The sequence below is a fragment of the Podarcis pityusensis genome (assembly GCF_964106645.2).
Source record: "Podarcis pityusensis genome assembly, contig: HAP1_SCAFFOLD_485, whole genome shotgun sequence".
Lineage (NCBI taxonomy): Eukaryota > Metazoa > Chordata > Lepidosauria > Squamata > Lacertidae > Podarcis > Podarcis pityusensis.
In genome coordinates this window covers 16,686-33,885 of record NW_028293444.1, presented here as the reverse complement: position 1 = coordinate 33,885, position 17,200 = coordinate 16,686, and the positions used below count along the sequence as shown (strand labels likewise).

General features: G+C 49.9%; 1 protein-coding gene across 1 annotated transcript in view; it reads right to left on the bottom strand.

Moving 5' to 3' along the window:
- Nucleotides 1–1,176: 1,176 nt before the first annotated feature.
- LOC308468956 (zinc finger protein 618-like) overlaps nt 1,177–17,200 on the bottom strand; it is a gene marked incomplete at its 3' end in the record, with an annotated part of 28,693 nt that continues 12,669 nt past the window's right edge. Inside the window, exons 6-10 of the mRNA XM_081024279.1 lie at nt 16,943–17,020; nt 12,819–12,908; nt 11,956–12,129; nt 7,149–7,229; nt 1,177–1,298 (exon numbers count right to left, since the gene is read on the bottom strand). Coding sequence (XP_080880405.1) covers nt 1,177–1,298; nt 7,149–7,229; nt 11,956–12,129; nt 12,819–12,908; nt 16,943–17,020 — 545 coding nt within the window. The remainder of the gene's footprint in view (nt 1,299–7,148; nt 7,230–11,955; nt 12,130–12,818; nt 12,909–16,942; nt 17,021–17,200) is intronic.

The window sequence follows — 17,200 nt, the reverse complement described above, 5'->3', positions numbered from 1 at the left end:
GAGGGAAAGAGAGGGAAAGAGAGAGAGAAGGAAGGAAGGAAAGAGAGAGGGAAAGAGAGGGAAAGAGGGAAAGAGAGAGAGAGAGAAAGAGGGAAAGAGGGAAAGAGAGAGGGAAAGAGGGAGAGGGAAAGAGGGAAAGAAAGAAAGAAAGAGGGAAAGAGGGAAAGAGAGAGAGAGAGAAAGAAAGAAAAAGAAAGAGGAAAAGAGAGAAAGAAAGAAAGAAAGAGGGGAAAGAGAGAAAGAAAGAAAGAAAGAGGGAAAGAGAGAAAGGAGGGGGGAGAGAGAGAGGGAGAAAGTGAAAGGAGGGAGAGAGAGAAAAAAGGAGGGAGAGAGAAAAAAAAAGGAGGGAGAGAGAGAGAGAAAAAGGAGGGAGAGAGAGAAAAAGGAGGGAGAGAGAGAGAAGGGAGGAAGGAGGAAGGGAAAAGGGAGGAAAAAGAGGGAGGGAGAGGAAGAGAAAGAAAAGAAAGGGAAGGGAGAAAGAGAGAGAGAAAGAAAGGAGGGGGGAGAGAGAGAAAAAGAAAAAGAGCGAGAGAAAGAAAGAAAAAGAAAGGGAGCGAGAGAAAGAGAGAGAGAAAGAAAGAAAGAAAAGAGAGAAAGAAAAGAAAAAGAAAGGGAGCGAGAGAAAGAGAAAGAGAAAGAAAGAAAAAGAAAGGGAGAGAAAGAGAGAGAGAAAGAAAGAAAAAGAAAGGGAGAGGGAGGGAAAAATGCAGGAAGAAGAAATAGTGAGTGAGAAAGGAAGAAGAAAAAGAAAGGGAAAGAAAGAAAGAAAGAAAGAAAGAAAGAAAGAAAGAAGAAGAAGAAAGGGAAAGATAGAAGAAAGAAAGAAAGAAAGAAAAGAAAGAAAGAAAAGAAAGAAAGAAAGAAGAAGAAAGGGAAAGATAGAAAGACAGACAAAGACAGAAAGACAGAAAGAAAGAAAGAAAGAAAGAAAGAAAGAAAGAAAGAAGAAGAAAGGGAAAGAAAGAAAGAAAGACAGAAAGAAAGACAGAAAGAAAGAAGAAAGGGAAAGATAGAAAGAAAGAAAGAAAGAAAGAAAGAAAGAAAGAAAGAAGAAGAAAGGGAAAGATAGAAAGACAGAAAGAAAGAAAGAAAGAAAGAAAGAAAGAAAGAAAGAAAGAAGAAGAAAGGGAAAGAAAGAAAGAAAGAAAGAAGAAGAAGAAAGGGGAAGATAGAGAGAGAGAAAGAAGGGAACGAGAAAGGGGGAACGGAGGGGCGCTCACCTGCGTGCGACTGCATGTGCTCCAGCAGGTTGTTGTAGAACTGGAACTGGATCCCGCAGGCGCCGCAAGTGTAGGGCTCTGGGGGGAGAGAGAGGTTGTGGGTTCGAGATCCCGGGTTGTGGGTTCGAGAGGCGAGATTCCTGCCCAGGCTCCCTCTCCCATTGGACGAGAGGGGAGGGGAGGCGGGGCTTGAGATCCTGGGTTCGAGGTCCCGGGTTTCAAATCCCAGGTTGTGGTTCAAGGTCCCGGGTTGTGGGTTCGAGATCCCAAGTTGTGGGTTCGAGATCCCAAGTTGTGGGTTTGAGATCCCAAGTTGTGGGTTCAAGGTCCTGGGTTGCGGATCTGGGTTGGGGGTTTGAGATCCCGGGTTGTGGGTTCAAGGTCCCGGGTTGCGGATCTGGGTTGGGGGTTTGAGATCCCAGGTTGTGGGTCTGGGTTGGGGGTTCGAGATCCCGGGTTGGGGGTTCGAGATCCTGGGTTGGGGGTTTGAGATCCCAAGTTGTGGGTCTGGGTTGTGGGTTCGAGATCCCGGGTTGGGGGTTCGAGATCCTGGGTTGGGGGTTTGAGATCCCAAGTTGTGGGTTTGAGATCCCAAGTTGTGGGTCTGGGCTGTGGGTTCGAGGTCCCGGGTTGTGGGTTCGAGAGGCGAGATTCCTGCCCAGGCTCCCTCTCCCATTGGACGGGAGGGGAGGGGAGGCGGGGCTTGAGATCCTGGGGGTCGAGGTCCCAGGTTGTGGGTTCGAGGTCCCGGGTTGTGGGTTCAAGGTCCCGGGTTCGAGATCCCAGGTTGTGGGTTTGAGATCCCAAGTTGTGGGTTCAAGGTCCCGGGTTGCGGATCTGGGTTGGGGGTTCGAGATCCCAGGTTGTGGGTCTGGGTTGGGGGTTCGAGATCCCGGGTTGCAGGTTCGAGATCCCAAGTTGTGGGTCTGGGTTGTGGGTTCGAGATCCCGGGTTGGGGGTTTGAGATCCTGGGTTGGGGGTTTGAGATCCCAAGTTGTGGGTCTGGGTTGGGGGTTCGAGATCCCGGGTTGTGGGTTTGAGATCCCAAGTTGTGGGTCTGGGATGTGGGTTCGAGGTCCCGGGTTGTGGGTTCGAGAGGCGAGATTCCTGCCCAGGCTCCCTCTCCCATTGGACGGGAGGGGAGGAGAGGCGGGGCTTGAGATCCTGGGTTCGAGGTCCCGGGTTTCAAATCCCAGGTTGTGGGTTCGAGGTCCCGGGTTGTGGGTTCGAGGTCCCAGGTTGTGGGTTTGAGATCCCAAGTTGTGGGTCTGGGTTGTGGGTTCGAGATCCCGGGTTGGGGGTTTGAGATCCCAAGTTGTGGGTTTGAGATCCCAAGTTGTGGGTTTGAGATCCCAAGTTGTGGGTTTGAGATCCCGGGTTGCGGGTTCAAGGTCCTGGGTTCGAGGTCCCAGGTTGTGGGCTTGAGATCCCATGTTGTGGGTCTGGGTTGGGGGTTCGAGATCCCGGGTTGTGGGTTCGAGATCCTGGGTTGTGGGTTCGAGAGGCGAGATTCCTGCCCAGGCTCCCTCTCCCATTGGACGAGAGGGGAGGAGAGGCGGGGCTTGAGATCCTGGGTTCGAGGTCCCGGGTTTCAAATCCAAGGTTGTGGTTCAAGGTCCCGGGTTGTGGGTTCGAGGTCCCGGGTTGTGGGTTCGAGATCCCAAGTTGTGGGTTTGAGATCCCAAGTTGTGGGTTTGAGATCCCAAGTTGTGGGTTTGAGGTCCCGGGTTGTGGGTTCGAGATCCCAAGTTGTGGGTCTGGGTTGTGGGTTCGAGATCCCGGGTTGGAGGTTTGAGATCCCAAGTTGTGGGTTTGAGATCCCAAGTTGTGGGTTTGAGATCCCAAGTTGTGGGTTTGAGATCCCAAGTTGTGGGTTCGAGGTCCCAGGTTGTGGGTTCGAGATCCCAAGTTGTGGGTCTGGGTTGTGGGTTCGAGATCCCGGGTTGGAGGTTTGAGATCCCAAGTTGTGGGTTTGAGATCCCAAGTTGTGGGTTTGAGATCCCAAGTTGTGGGTTCGAGATCCCGGGTTGCGGGTTCAAGGTCCTGGGTTCGAGGTCCCAGGTTGTGGGCTTGAGATCCCATGTTGTGGGTCTGGGTTGTGGGTTCGAGATCCCAGGTTGGGGGTTCGAGATCCCGGGTTGTGGGTTCGAGAGGCGAGATTCCTGCCCAGGCTCCCTCTCCCATTGGACGGGAGGGGAGGAGAGGCGGGGCTTGAGATCCTGGGTTCGAGGTCCCGGGTTTCAAATCCCAGGTTGTGGTTCAAGGTCCCGGGTTGTGGGTTCGAGATCCCGGGTTTGAGATCCCAGGTTGTGGGTTTGAGATCCCAAGTTGTGGGTTCAAGGTCCTGGGTTGCGGATCTGGGTTGGGGGTTCAAGATCCCAGGTTGTGGGTCTGGGTTGGGGGTTCGAGATCCTGGGTTGGGGGTTTGAGATCCCAAGTTGTGGGTCTGGGTTGTGGGTTCGAGATCCCGGGTTGGGGGTTCGAGATCCTGGGTTGGGGGTTTGAGATCCCAAGTTGTGGGTCTGGGTTGGGGGTTCGAGATCCCGGGTTGCAGGTTTGAGATCCCAAGTTGTGGGTCTGGGTTGTGGGTTCGAGATCCCGGGTTGGGGGTTCGAGATCCTGGGTTGGGGGTTTGAGATCCCAAGTTGTGGGTCTGGGTTGGGGGTTCGAGATCCCGGGTTGTGGGTTTGAAATCCCAAGTTGTGGGTTTGAGATCCCAAGTTGTGGGTCTGGGATGTGGGTTCGAGGTCCCGGGTTGTGGGTTCGAGAGGCGAGATTCCTGCCCAGGCTCCCTCTCCCATTGGACGAGAGGGGAGGAGAGGCGGGGCTTGAGATCCTGGGTTCGAGGTCCGGGGTTTCTAATCCCAGGTTGTGGGTTCGAGGTCCCGGGTTGTGGGTTCGAGATCCCAAGTTGTGGGTTTGAGATCCCAGGTTGTGGGTTCGAGATCCCAAGTTGTGGGTTCGAGGTCCCGGGTTGTGGGTTCGAGGTCCCAGGTTGTGGGTTCGAGATCCCAAGTTGTGGGTCTGGGTTGTGGGTTCAAGGTCCCGGGTTGTGGGTTCGAGGTCCCAGGTTGGGGGTTTGAGATCCCAAGTTGTGGGTTTGAGATCCCAAGTTCTGGGTTCGAGACCCCGGGTTGCGGGTTCAAGGTCCTGGGTTCGAGGTCCCAGGTTGTGGGCTTGAGATCCCATGTTGTGGGTCTGGGTTGTGGGTTCGAGATCCCGGGTTGGGGGTTCGAGATCCTGGGTTGTGGGTTTGAGATCCCAAGTTGTGGGTCTGGGTTGTGGGTTCGAGATCCCGGGTTGGGGGTTCGAGATCCTGGGTTGTGGGTTTGAGATCCCAAGTTGTGGGTTCGAGATCCCAAGTTGTGGGTCTGGGTTGTGGGTTCGAGATCCCGAGTTGGGGGTTCGAGATCCTGGGTTGGGGGTTTGAGATCCCAAGTTGTGGGTTTGAGATCCCAAGTTGTGGGTCTGGGTTGGGGGTTCGAGATTCCGGGTTGGGGGTTTGAGATCCCAAGTTGTGGGTTTGAGATCCCAAGTTGTGGGTCTGGGATGTGGGTTCGAGGTCCCGGGTTGTGGGTTCGAGAGGCGAGATTCCTGCCCAGGCTCCCTCTCCCATTGGACGGGAGGGGAGGGGAGGCGGGGCTTGAGATCCTGGGTTCGAGATCCCGGGTTGTGGGTTTGAGATCCCAGGTTGGGGGTTCAAGATCCCGGGTTGGGGGTTCGAGATCCTGGGTTGCGGATTCAAGGTCCCGGGTCGTGGGTTCGAGATCCCAGGTTGTGGGTTCGAGATCCCAGGTTGGGGGTTCAAGATCCCGGGTTGGGGGTTCGAGATCCCGGGTTGCGGATTCAAGGTCCCGGGTTGTGGGTTCGAGATCCCAGGTTGTGGGTTCGAGATCCCAGGTTGGGGGTTCAAGATCCCGGGTTTCAAATCCTGGGTTGGGGGTTCGAGAGGCAAGATTCCTGCCCAGGCTCCCTCTCCCATTGGATGGGAGGGGAGGGGAGGCGGGGTTGACATCCTGGGTTCGAGATCTCGGGGTTGTGGGTTCGAGATCCCGGGTTGTGGGTTCGAGATCCCGGATTTCAAATCCTGGGTTGGGAGTTCGAGATCCCGGGTTGTGGGTTCGAGATCCCGGGTTTCAAATCCTGGGTTGTGGGTTCGAGGTCCCAGGTTGTGGGTTCGAGATCCCGGGTTGTGGGTTCGAGATCCCGGGTTTCAAATCCTGGGTTGTGGGTTCGAGATCCTGAGGTTCAAATCCCGGGTTGCGGGTTCGAGATCCTGAGGTTCAAATCCTGGGTTGCGGGTTCGAGGTCCCAGGTTTCAAATCCCAGGTTGTGGGTTCGAGATCCCGGGTTGTGGGTTCGAGATCCCAGGTTGGGGGTTCAAGATACCGGGTTTCAAATCCTGGGTTGGGGGTTCGAGAGGCGAGATTCCTGCCTAGGCTCCCTCTCCCATTGGATGGGAGGGGAGGGGAGGCGGGGCTTGAGATCCTGGGTTCGAGGTCCCGGTTTCAAATCCCGGGTTGTGGGTTCGAGGTCCTGGGTTCGAGATCCCAGGATGTGGGTCTGGGTTGTGGGTTCAAGATCCTGGGTGCGGATCTGGGTTGTGGGTTCGAGATCCCGGGTTGGGGGTTCGAGGTCCCAGGTTGCGGGTTTGAGATCCCAAGTTGTGGGTCTGGGATGTGGGTTCGAGATCCCGGGTTGTGGGTTCAAGATCCTGGGTTGCGGATCTGGGTTGTGGGTTTGAGATCCTGGGTTGCGGATTTGAGATCCCAAGTTATGGGTCTGGGTTGGGGGTTCGAGATCCCGGGTTGTGGGTTCGAGATCCTGGGTTGCGGATCTGGGTTGTGGGTTCGAGATCTCAAGTTGTGGGTCTGGGATGTGGGTTCGAGATCCCAGATTGTGGGTTCGAGATCCCAGGTTGTGGGTCTGGGTTGTGGGTTTGAGATCCTGGGTTGCGGATTTGAGATCCCAAGTTGTGGGTTTGAGATCCCAAGTTATGGGTCTGGGTTGGGGGTTCGAGATCCCGGGTTGTGGGTTCGAGATCCTGGGTTGCGGATCTGGGTTGTGGGTTCGAGATCCTGGGTTGGGGGTTCGAGTCCCCGGTTGCGGGTTTGAGATCCCAAGTTGTGGATCTGGGTTGTGGGTTTGAGATCCCGGGTTGCGGGTTTGAGATCCCAGGTTGCGGGTTTGAGATCCCAGGTTGTGGGTTCGAGATCCCGGGTTGGGGGTTCGAGGTCCCAAGTTGCGGCTTCAAGATCCCGGGTTCGAGATCCTGGGTTGCGGGTTCAAAATCCCAGGTTGGGGGTTCAAGGCTGTTCCCAGACAGCTTGGGGGCGGGAATCGCGACCTCAGGCTTGCGGGTTCAAGATCCCGGGTTGGGGGTTCGAGATCCCGGGTTGCGGATCTGGGTTGGGGGTTCGAGATCCCGGGTTTCGGGTTCAAGGTCCTGGGTTCGAGATCCCGGGTTGTGGGTTCGAGATCCTGGGTTGCGGATCTGGGTTGTGGGTTCGAGATCCTGGGTTGGGGGTTCGAGGTCCCAGGTTGTGGGTTGGAGATCCCAAGTTGTGGGTCTGGGATGTGGGTTCGAGATCCCGGGTTGCGGATCTGGGTTGTGGGTTCGAGATCCCGGGTTGCGGGTTCGAGGTCCTGGGTTCGAGGTCCCAGGTTGTGGGTTTGAGATCCCAAGTTGTGGGTCTGGGATGTGGGTTCGAGATCCCGGGTTGCGGATCTGGGTTGGGGGTTCGAGGTCCCGGGTTGTGGGTTCAAAATTCTGGGTTGCGGATCTGGGTTGTGGGTTCGAGATCCCGGCTTGCGGGTTCGAGATCCCAGGTTGCGGGTTCGAGAGCTTGGTGGGGCAACGCCGACCCGCTTGGGGACCCGGCGCTTTGAGATCCCGGGTTGCGGGTTCGGGATCCCGGATCCGCTTACCGCTGGAGTTCTGGGAGCTGGAGTTGGTTTCGTCGTAGTTGTTCTGCAACTTGCTCTCCACCCTCCGGCTGAAGACGCTTTCTGGGGGGAGAGGGATCGAGTTTGGGGGTCAGGCTGGATCCTTGGGGTCAGACTGGATCCCATTTGCCCCAAATCCTCCTCCCGTGGGATTCCTGCCTTTGGGGTCAGGCTAGATGACCGTCAGGGACCCAGTTGGCCAAAAGAGGAATCTGGGGATTGGGGAAGAAGAATCTGGGGAAGAGGGATCCTGGGGATTTGGGAAGGGGGATCTGAGGGAGAGAGATCTGGAGAAGAGGGATCCTGGGGATTTGGGAAGGGGGATCTGAGGAAGAGAGATCTGGAGAAGAGGGATCCTGGGGATTTGGGAAGGGGATCTGAAGAAGAGAGATCTGGAGAAGAGGGATCCTGGGATTTGGGAAGGGGAATCTGAGGAAGAGAGATCTGGAGAAGAGGGATCCTGGGATTTGGGAAGGGGAATCTGAGGAAGAGAGATCTGGAGAAGAGGGATCCTGGGGATTTGGGAAGGGGGATCTGAGGGAGAGAGATCTGGAGAAGAGGGATCCTGGGGATTTGGGAAGGGGGATCTGAGGAAGAGAGATCTGGAGAAGAGGGATCCTGGGGATTTGGGAAGGGGATCTGAAGAAGAGAGATCTGGAGAAGAGGGATCCTGGGATTTGGGAAGGGGAATCTGAGGAAGAGAGATCTGGAGAAGAGGGATCCTGGGGATTTGGGAAGGGGGATCTGAGGAAGAGAGATCTGGAGAACAGGGATCCTGGGGATTTGGGAAGGGGGATCTGAGGAAGAGAGATCTGGAGAAGAGGGATCCTGGGGATTTGGGAAGAGGGATCCTGGGGATTTGGGAAGAGGAATCCTTGGGAAGAGAAGAGGGAATCTGGATAAGAGGACTTTGGGAAGAAGGATCCTGGGGATTTGGGAGGAGGAATCTGGTGATTTGGGAAGAGGAATCTGGGGGAAGAGGAATCTGGGGATTTGGGAAGAAGAATCTAAGGAAGAGGAATTAAGAGGGTTCCTGGAGAAGAGGGATCTTGGGGAAGAGGGATCCTGGGGATTTGGGAAGAGGAATCTGGGGAAGAGGAATCCGGGGAAGAGGAATCTGGGGATTTAGAAAGAGGAATTGAGGGAAGAGGGATCCTGTACAACAGGAATCTGAGGAAGAGGAATCCGGGGAAGAAGAATTTAGGGAAGAGGAATCTGGAGAACAGGAATCCTGGGGATTTAGGAAGAAGAATTCCAGGGAATCCAGCATCCCTCTTCCTCCATCTCCAGGATCCCTCTTCTCGGAAATCCTCTTCCCCAACTCCCCAGGATCCTCCGGGGATCCCGCTCGCCCCCTACTTGTGGTGGCCTTGCTCCCCGGAGATCCCGAATTCGGCGCCCGGAACATCTTTTGGGATTTGGGAAGGGGAATCTGGGGAAGAGGGATCCTGGGGAATTAGGAAGAAGGATCCTGGTGAAGAGGGATCCTGGGGATTTGGGAAGAGGAAATTAAGGAAGAGGGATCCTGGGGGAGAGAACTTTGGGAAGAGGAATTTAGAGAAAGGGAATCCGGGGGAAGAGGGATCCTGGGGAATTAGGAAGAAGGATCCTGGTGAAGAGGGATCCTGGGGATTTGGGAAGAGGAATCTGGGGAAGAGGAACCTGGGGAAGAGGACTTTGGGGAGAGGGATCCTAGGGATCTGGGAAGAGGAATCCGGGGAAGAGGGATCTGGGGAAGAGAAATCCTGGGGATTAGGGAAGAGGAATCCTGAGGATCTGGGAAGAGGAATTTAGGGAAAAGGGATCTGGGGAAGAGGAATCTGGGGAAGAGGAATCTGGGGAAGAGGAATCTGGGGAAGAGGAATCCTGGCGATTTGGGAAGAGGGATCTGGAGAAGAGGAATTTAGGGAAGAGGAATCCAGGGGAAGAGGGATCCTGGGGAAGAGGAATCCTGTGGATTTGGGAAGAGGAATGTGGGGAAGAGGAACCTGGGTAAGAGAAATCCTGGGGATTAGGGAAGAAGAATCCTGAGGATCTGGGAAGAGGAATTTAGGGAAGCGGGATCTGGGGAAGAGGAATCCGGGGAAGAGAAATCCTGGGGATTAGGGAAGAGGAATCCTGAGGATCTGGGAAGAGGAATTTAGGGAAGAGGGATCTGGGGAAGAGGAATCTGGGGAAGAGAAATCTGGGGAAGAGGAATCCTGGCGATTTGGGAAGAGGAATCTGGGGAAGACGAATTCGGGAAGAGGGATCTGGATAAGAAGACTTTGGGAAGAGGGATCCTGGGGATTAGGGAAGAGGAATCCTGAGGATCTGGGAAGAGGAATTTAGGGAAGAGGAATCCTGGCAATTTGGGAAGAGGAATTTAGGGAAGAGGCATCCAGGGGAAGAGGGATCCTGGGGAAGAAGGATCCTCTGGGGATCCCGCTCGCCCCCTACCTGTGGTGGCCTTGCTCCCCGGAGATCCCGAATTCGGCACCTGGAACATCTTTTGGGATTTGGGAAGAAGAATCTGGGGAAGAGGAATCCTGGGGATTTGGGAAGAGGAAATTAAGGAAGAGGGATCCTGGGGGAGAGAACTTTGGGAAGAGGAATTTAGAGAAAGGGAATCCGGGGGAAGAGGGATCCTGGGGAATTAGGAAGAAGGATCCTGGTGAAGAGGAATCCTGGGGATTTGGGAAGAGGAAATTAAGGAAGAGGGATCCTGGGGGAGAGAACTTTGGGAAGAGGAATTTAGAGAAAGGGAATCCGGGGGAAGAGGGATCCTGGGGAATTAGGAAGAAGGATCCTGGTGAAGAGGGATCCTGGGAATTTGGGAAGAGGAATCCTGAGGATCTGGGAAGAGGAATTTAGGGAAGAGGGATCTGGAGAAGAGGAATCCGGGGAAGAGGGATCTGGGGAAGAGGAATCCGGGGAAGAGGAACCTGGGTATGAGAAATCCTGGGGATTAGGGGAGAGGAATCCTGAGGATCTGGGAAGAGGAATTTAGGGAAGAGGAATCCAGGGGAAGAGGGATCCTGGGGAAGTGGGAAAAGGGATCTGGAGAAGAGGAATCCGGGGAAGAGGAATCCTGGCGATTTGGGAAGAGGGATCTGGAGAAGAGGAATTTAGGCAAGAGGAATCCAGGGCAGAGGGATCCTGGGGAAATGGGAAGAGGAATCTGGAGAAGCGGAATCCGGGGAAGAGGAATCCTGGCGATTTGGGAAGAGGGATCTGGAGAAGAATCCAGGGAAAGAGGGATCCTGGGGAAGAGGAATCCTCCGGGGATCCCGCTCGCCCCCTACCTGTGGTGGCCTTGCTCCCCGGAGATCCCGAATTCGGCACCTGGAACATCTTTTGGGATTTGGGAAGAAGAATCTGGGGAAGAGGAATCCTGGGGATTTGGGAAGAGGAAATTAAGGAAGAGGGATCCTGGGGGAGAGAACTTTGGGAAGAGGAATTTAGAGAAAGAGAATCTAGGGGAAGAGAATCTAGGGGAAGAGGGATCCTGGGGAATTAGGAAGAAGGATCCTGGTGAAGAGGGATCCTGGGAATTTGGGAAGAGGAATCCTGAGGATCTGGGAAGAGGAATTTAGGGAAGAGGGATCTGGAGAAGAGGAATCCGGGGAAGAGGGATCTGGGGAAGAGGAACCTGGGTAAGAGAAATCCTGGGGATTAGGGGAGAGGAATCCTGAGGATCTGGGAAGAGGAATTTAGGGAAGAGGAATCCAGGGGAAGAGGGATCCTGGGGAAGTGGGAAAAGGGATCTGGAGAAGAGGAATCCGGGGAAGAGGAATCCTGGCGATTTGGGAAGAGGGATCTGGAGAAGAGGAATTTAGGCAAGAGGAATCCAGGGCAGAGGGATCCTGGGGAAATGGGAAGAGGGATCTGGAGAAGCGGAATCCGGGGAAGAGGAATCCTGGCGATTTGGGAAGAGGGATCTGGAGAAGAATCCAGGGAAAGAGGGATCCTGGGGAAGAGGAATCCTCCGGGGATCCCGCTCGCCCCCTACCTGTGGTGGCCTTGCTCCCCGGAGATCCCGAATTCGGCACCTGGAACATCTTTTGGGATTTGGGAAGAAGAATCTGGGGAAGAGGAATCCTGGGGATTTGGGAAGAGGAAATTAAGGAAGAGGGATCCTGGGGGAGAGAACTTTGGGAAGAGGAATTTAGAGAAAGAGAATCTGGGGGAAGAGGGATCCTGGGGAATTAGGAAGAAGGATCCTGGTGAAGAGGGATCCTGGGAATTTGGGAAGAGGAATCCTGAGGATCTGGGAAGAGGAATTTAGGGAAGAGGGATCTGGGGAAGAGGAATCCGGGGAAGAGGAACCTGGGTAAGAGAAATCCTGGGGATTAGGGGAGAGGAATCCTGAGGATCTGGGAAGAGGAATTTAGGGAAGAGGAATCCAGGGGAAGAGGGATCCTGGGGAAGTGGGAAAAGGGATCTGGAGAAGAGGAATCCGGGGAAGAGGAATCCTGGCGATTTGGGAAGAGGGATCTGGAGAAGAGGAATTTAGGCAAGAGGAATCCAGGGCAGAGGGATCCTGGGGAAGTGGGAAAAGGGATCTGGAGAAGAGGAATCCGGGGAAGAGGAATCCTGGCGATTTGGGAAGAGGGATCTGGAGAAGAGGAATTTAGGCAAGAGGAATCCAGGGCAGAGGGATCCTGGGGAAATGGGAAGAGGGATCTGGAGAAGAGGAATCCGGGGAAGAGGAATCCTGGCGATTTGGGAAGAGGGATCTGGAGAAGAATCCAGGGAAAGAGGGATCCTGGGGAAGAGGAATCCTCCGGGGATCCCGCTCGCCCCCTACCTGTGGTGGCCTTGCTCCCCGGAGATCCCGAATTCGGCGCCCGGAACATCTGGAGCTGGGAGGCGCCGGACGGCGCACGGTGCAAGAGGGCGGAGCAACGGATGATGGACGGCGCCGGCGCCTTCCTCCCGGCGTGCGACTTGACGGCCACCAGGAGCGGAGAGCGGGAATATTCTGGAAAACACAACGCCGGATCCGGGTTCGAATCCGGAGTCGAACCCGGATCCTCAGGGTTTTGGCTCCGATTCTGGCACTGGATTCGAACCTGGATTCTGGGGGTTTTGCACCAGATTTGAACCTGGATTCTTGGGGTCTGGCACTGGATTCGAACCTGGATTCTTGGGATTTTGGTTTCGGTATGAACCCGGATTCTTGGGGTTTTGCTCCAGATTTGAACCCGGATTCATGGGGGTTTGGCTCCGATTTGAACCCGGATTCTTGGGGTCTGGCACTGGATTCGAACCTGGATTCTGGGGGTTTTGCTCAGATTTGAACCCGGATTCTTGGGGTTTTGCGCTGGGTTCGAACCTGGATTCTTGGGGTTTTGCTCCAGATTTGAACCCGGATTCATGGGGGTTTGGTCTCGGTATGAACCTGGATTCTTGGGGTTTTGCACCGGATTTGAACCTGGATTCTTGGGGTTTTGCCCCAGATTTGAACCTGGATTCTTGGGGTCTGGCACCAGATTCGAACCCGGATTCCAGGGGTTTTGCCCCAGATTCGAATCCAGATTTTTGCCGCAGGTTTGAAACAGGATTCCAGGGGTTTTGCCCCAGATTCGAACCCGGATTCTTGGGATCCGCCCCCAGATCCCTGAGGGAAATCCCGCCCGCCGGCCCCGGGTACGAATCCGGTTTACTCACTGATTGGCGCGTGAAGAGCGACGTGTTCCTGATAAGGAGTGTAATACTTGTATTGCTTGCCGCAGAATTCGCATGTGTAGCTGCCGGTTTCTGTGGGGAGAAAAGAGAATCAAACTGGATCAAGCTGGGATGAACTGGGTCCCTTTTCACAAATTCGAACCCGGATTCTTGGGGTTTGGCACCAGATTCTAATCTGGATTTGTGGGGTCTTGTTCTGGATTCGAACCCGGATTCATGGGGTTTTGCACCGAATTTGAACCCGGAATCTCAGGGTTTTGCTCTGGATTCAAACCTGGACCCCCAAAGGAGATCCATCCAGACCCCCAGGGATCCCTCCGAACCCGAGTCCCTTCCCAAACTGGATCAAACTGGGATGAACTGGGTCTCTTTTCACAAATTGGAACCCGGATTCTTGGGGTTTGGCACCAGATTCGAACCTGGATTTGTGGGGCCTTGTTCTGGATTTGAACCCGGATTCATGGGGTCTCGTTCTGGGTTCAAACCAGGATTCTTGGGGTCTTACATCGGATTTGAACCCGGATTCTTGGGGTTTGGCACCAGATTCGAACCTGGATTTGTGGAGTCTTGTACTGGATTTTTGGGGTCTCGTTCCCGATTTGAACCCGGATTATCAGGGTTTCGTTCTGGATTTGAACCTGGATTCTTGGGGTATCTTTACAGATTTGAACCCGGATTCCCGAGGTTTTGCACTAGATTCGAACCCGGATTCTTGGGGTCTTGGACCAGATTCGAACCCGAATTCCTGGGGTTTTGGAGCAGATTCGAACCCGGATTCTTGGGGTCTTGCACTGGATTTGAACCTGGATTCCTGGGGTCTTAAACCAGATTTGAAACCGGATTCTTGGGGTGTTGTTCTGGATTTGAACCCGGATTTATGGGGTCTCGTTCCAGGGTCAAACCAGGATCCTTGGGGTCTTGCACCGGATTTGAACCCGGATTCTTGGGGTTTTGCCCCAGATTTGAACCCGGATTCTCAGGGTCTGGCACCAGATTTGAACCCGGATTCCAGGGGTTTCGCCCCAGGTTCAAAACCAGATTCGAATCTCAGGGATCCCTGAACCCGAGTCCCTTTCTGGCTTCAAACCGGATCTCTTTTCTCCGATTCGAACCCGGTTTCATGGGGTTTTGCACTGAATTTGAACCCGGAATCTCAGGGTTTTGCTCTGGATTCAAACCTGGATCCCCAAAGGAAATCCATCCAGACCTCCAGGGATCCCTCCGAACCCGAGTCCCTTCCCAAACTGGATCAAACTGGGATGAACTGGGTCTTTTGCCAGATTTGAATCCGGATTCTCAGGGTCTCTTGACGGATTTGAACCCGGATTTGTGGGGATCCTGCCTCCAATTCGAACCTGGATTCCTGGGATCTCATTCTGGATTCACACCCGGATTCCCGGGATCTCATTCTGGATTCACACTTGGATTTGTGGGGATCCTGTCTCAAATTTGAACCCGGATTCCCGGGATCTCGTTTTGGATTCACACCCGGATTTGTGGGGATCCTGTCTGAAATTCGAACCCGCATTCCCAGGATCTCGTTCTGGATTCACACCCGGATTCCCGGGATCTCGTTCTGGATTCACACCCGGATTTGTGGGGATCCTGTCTGAAATTCGAACCCAGATTCCCAGGATCTCGTTCTGGATTCACACCCAGATTCCCACGATCTCGTTCTGGATTCACACCCGGATTTGTGGGGATCCTGTCTCAAAGTCGAATCCAGATTCCCGGGGTCTCGTTCTGGATTCATTCCCGGGATCTCATTCTGGATTCACACCCGGATTTGTGGGGATCCTGTCTCAAATTTGAAACCGGATTCCCGGAATCTCGTTCTGGATTCACACCCGGATTTGTGGGGATCCTGTCTCAAATTCGAACCCAGATTCCCGGGATCTCGTTCTGGATTCATTCCCGGGATCTCGTTCTGGATTCACACCCGGATTTGTGAGGATCCTGTCTCAAATTCGAACCCGGATTCCCGGGATCTCGTTCTGGATTCACACCCGGATTCTCGGGATTTCGCCTCGCTGGCTATTATTATTGCTATTAATTATTGTTATCAGTTCTCATGATTACAACATCCATTAATTAATGGTTATTAATTAGAATATCAACTGTTGTTAATCTCTATTATTATTAACACCAATTGTTATTAATTTCTGATATTTCTAATATCTATTATTATTGCTATTCATATCAATGGTTAATATTATCTTTATTTATATAATTTATATAATTTAGATATTAGATAATTATTATTATCTAGTATTATATAGAATATCAATTATTATTGTTTTTAAATTTTTAACATCTATTATTATCTATTATATTTATTATCGATTATTATTATCTTTTATTTTTAACGTCTATTATTATCTATTATATTTATTATCTATTATTAATATCTATTATTTTTAACATCTATTATTTATTATATTTATTATCTATTATATTTATTATCTATTATTATAATCTTTTATTAACATCTATTATTAACATCTATTATTTTCTATTATATTTATGATCTATTATTATTATCTCTTATTATTAACATCTATTATTTTCTATTATATTTATTATCTATTATTATTATCTTTTATTTTTAACGTCTATTATTACCTATTATATTTACTATCTATTATTATTATCTTTTATTTTTAACGTCTATTATTATCTATTACATTTATTATCTATTATTAATATATATTATTTTTAACATCTATTATTACCTATTATATTTATTATCGATTATTATTGTCTATTATTTTTAACATCTATTATTATCTATTATAATTATTATCTATTATTATTTTTTATTTTTAACATCATTATTATATTTATTATCTATTATTATTATCTTTTATTTTTAACATCTATTATTATCTATTATATTTATTACCTATTATTATTATCTTTTATTTTTAACGTCTATTATTACCTATTAAATTTATTATCGATTATTATTATCTTTTATTTTTAATGTCTATTATTACCTATTATATTTATTATCTTTTATTATCTTTTATTTTTAACGTCTATTATTACCTATTATATTTATTATCTATTATTATTATCTTTTATTTTTAACATCTATTATTACCTATTATATTTATTATCCATTTTTATTATCTTTTATTTTTAACGTCTATTATTATCTATTACATTTATTATCTATTATTAATATATATTATTTTTAACATCTATTATTACCTATTATATTTATTATCGATTATTATTGTCTATTATTTTTAACATCTATTATTATCTATTATAATTATTATCTATTATTATTTTTTATTTTTAACATCGTTATTATATTTATTATCTATTATTATTATCTTTTATTTTTAACATCTATTATTATCTATTATATTTATTACCTATTATTATTATCTTTTATTTTTAACGTCTATTATTACCTATTAAATTTATTATCGATTATTATTATCTTTTATTTTTAATGTCTATTATTACCTATTATATTTATTATCTTTTATTATCTTTTATTTTTAACGTCTATTATTACCTATTATATTTATTATCTATTATTATTATCTATTATTTTTAACATCTATTATTATCTATTATATTTATTATCTATTATTAATATCTATTATTTTTAACGTCTATTATTATCTATTATCAGGTTCAATATCAATTATTATCGATACCTATTATATTTAATATCTATTATTATATTTAATATATCTATTATTACTACCTATTATTATTATGTTTAATATCTATTATTTTCTATTATTATATTTAATATCTATGTATTATTATTATTATCTACTATTATTATATTTAACATATAATGTTACATATTTAATTTATTATTATTATTATTATTATTATTATTATTATTATTATTATTATTATTTCCCTTTTCTCTCTTTTCCCAGAACATTTTCTTAGTCGATTACAAAAAGGATCTCTATTCCCTGCTTTCCCACAACCCCGCCAGATCCTGGATCCCTCCCGGATTCCAGATCCCTCCCAGATCCCGGGTTCCGAACAGGATCTGTCCGGAGGGAACCCCCTGCCCTGACCAGGGCGGAAACCCAGCGGATCACTCAAGCCGGATCCCCGGAACCTCGTACTTGGACCGATCTTCTGGAAGGGTTCCGGATCCTCTTCCTTCACCTCGTCTTTGGCGACCATGGCCTGGTCATAGGGATCTGGAAGAGAAGAGCAGGGAGTGACGTTCCGGATCTCTGGGATCCCCAGATCTCCGGAACGCCGTTCTACTCCACCCCCCGTTCCGGATCCCGACCCATTTGAACGGATCCTGGCCCAAGTGCATCAATTCTCCTGCACAGATCCTCCCGGCGTTCCGGATCCCAACCCGTTCGAACGGA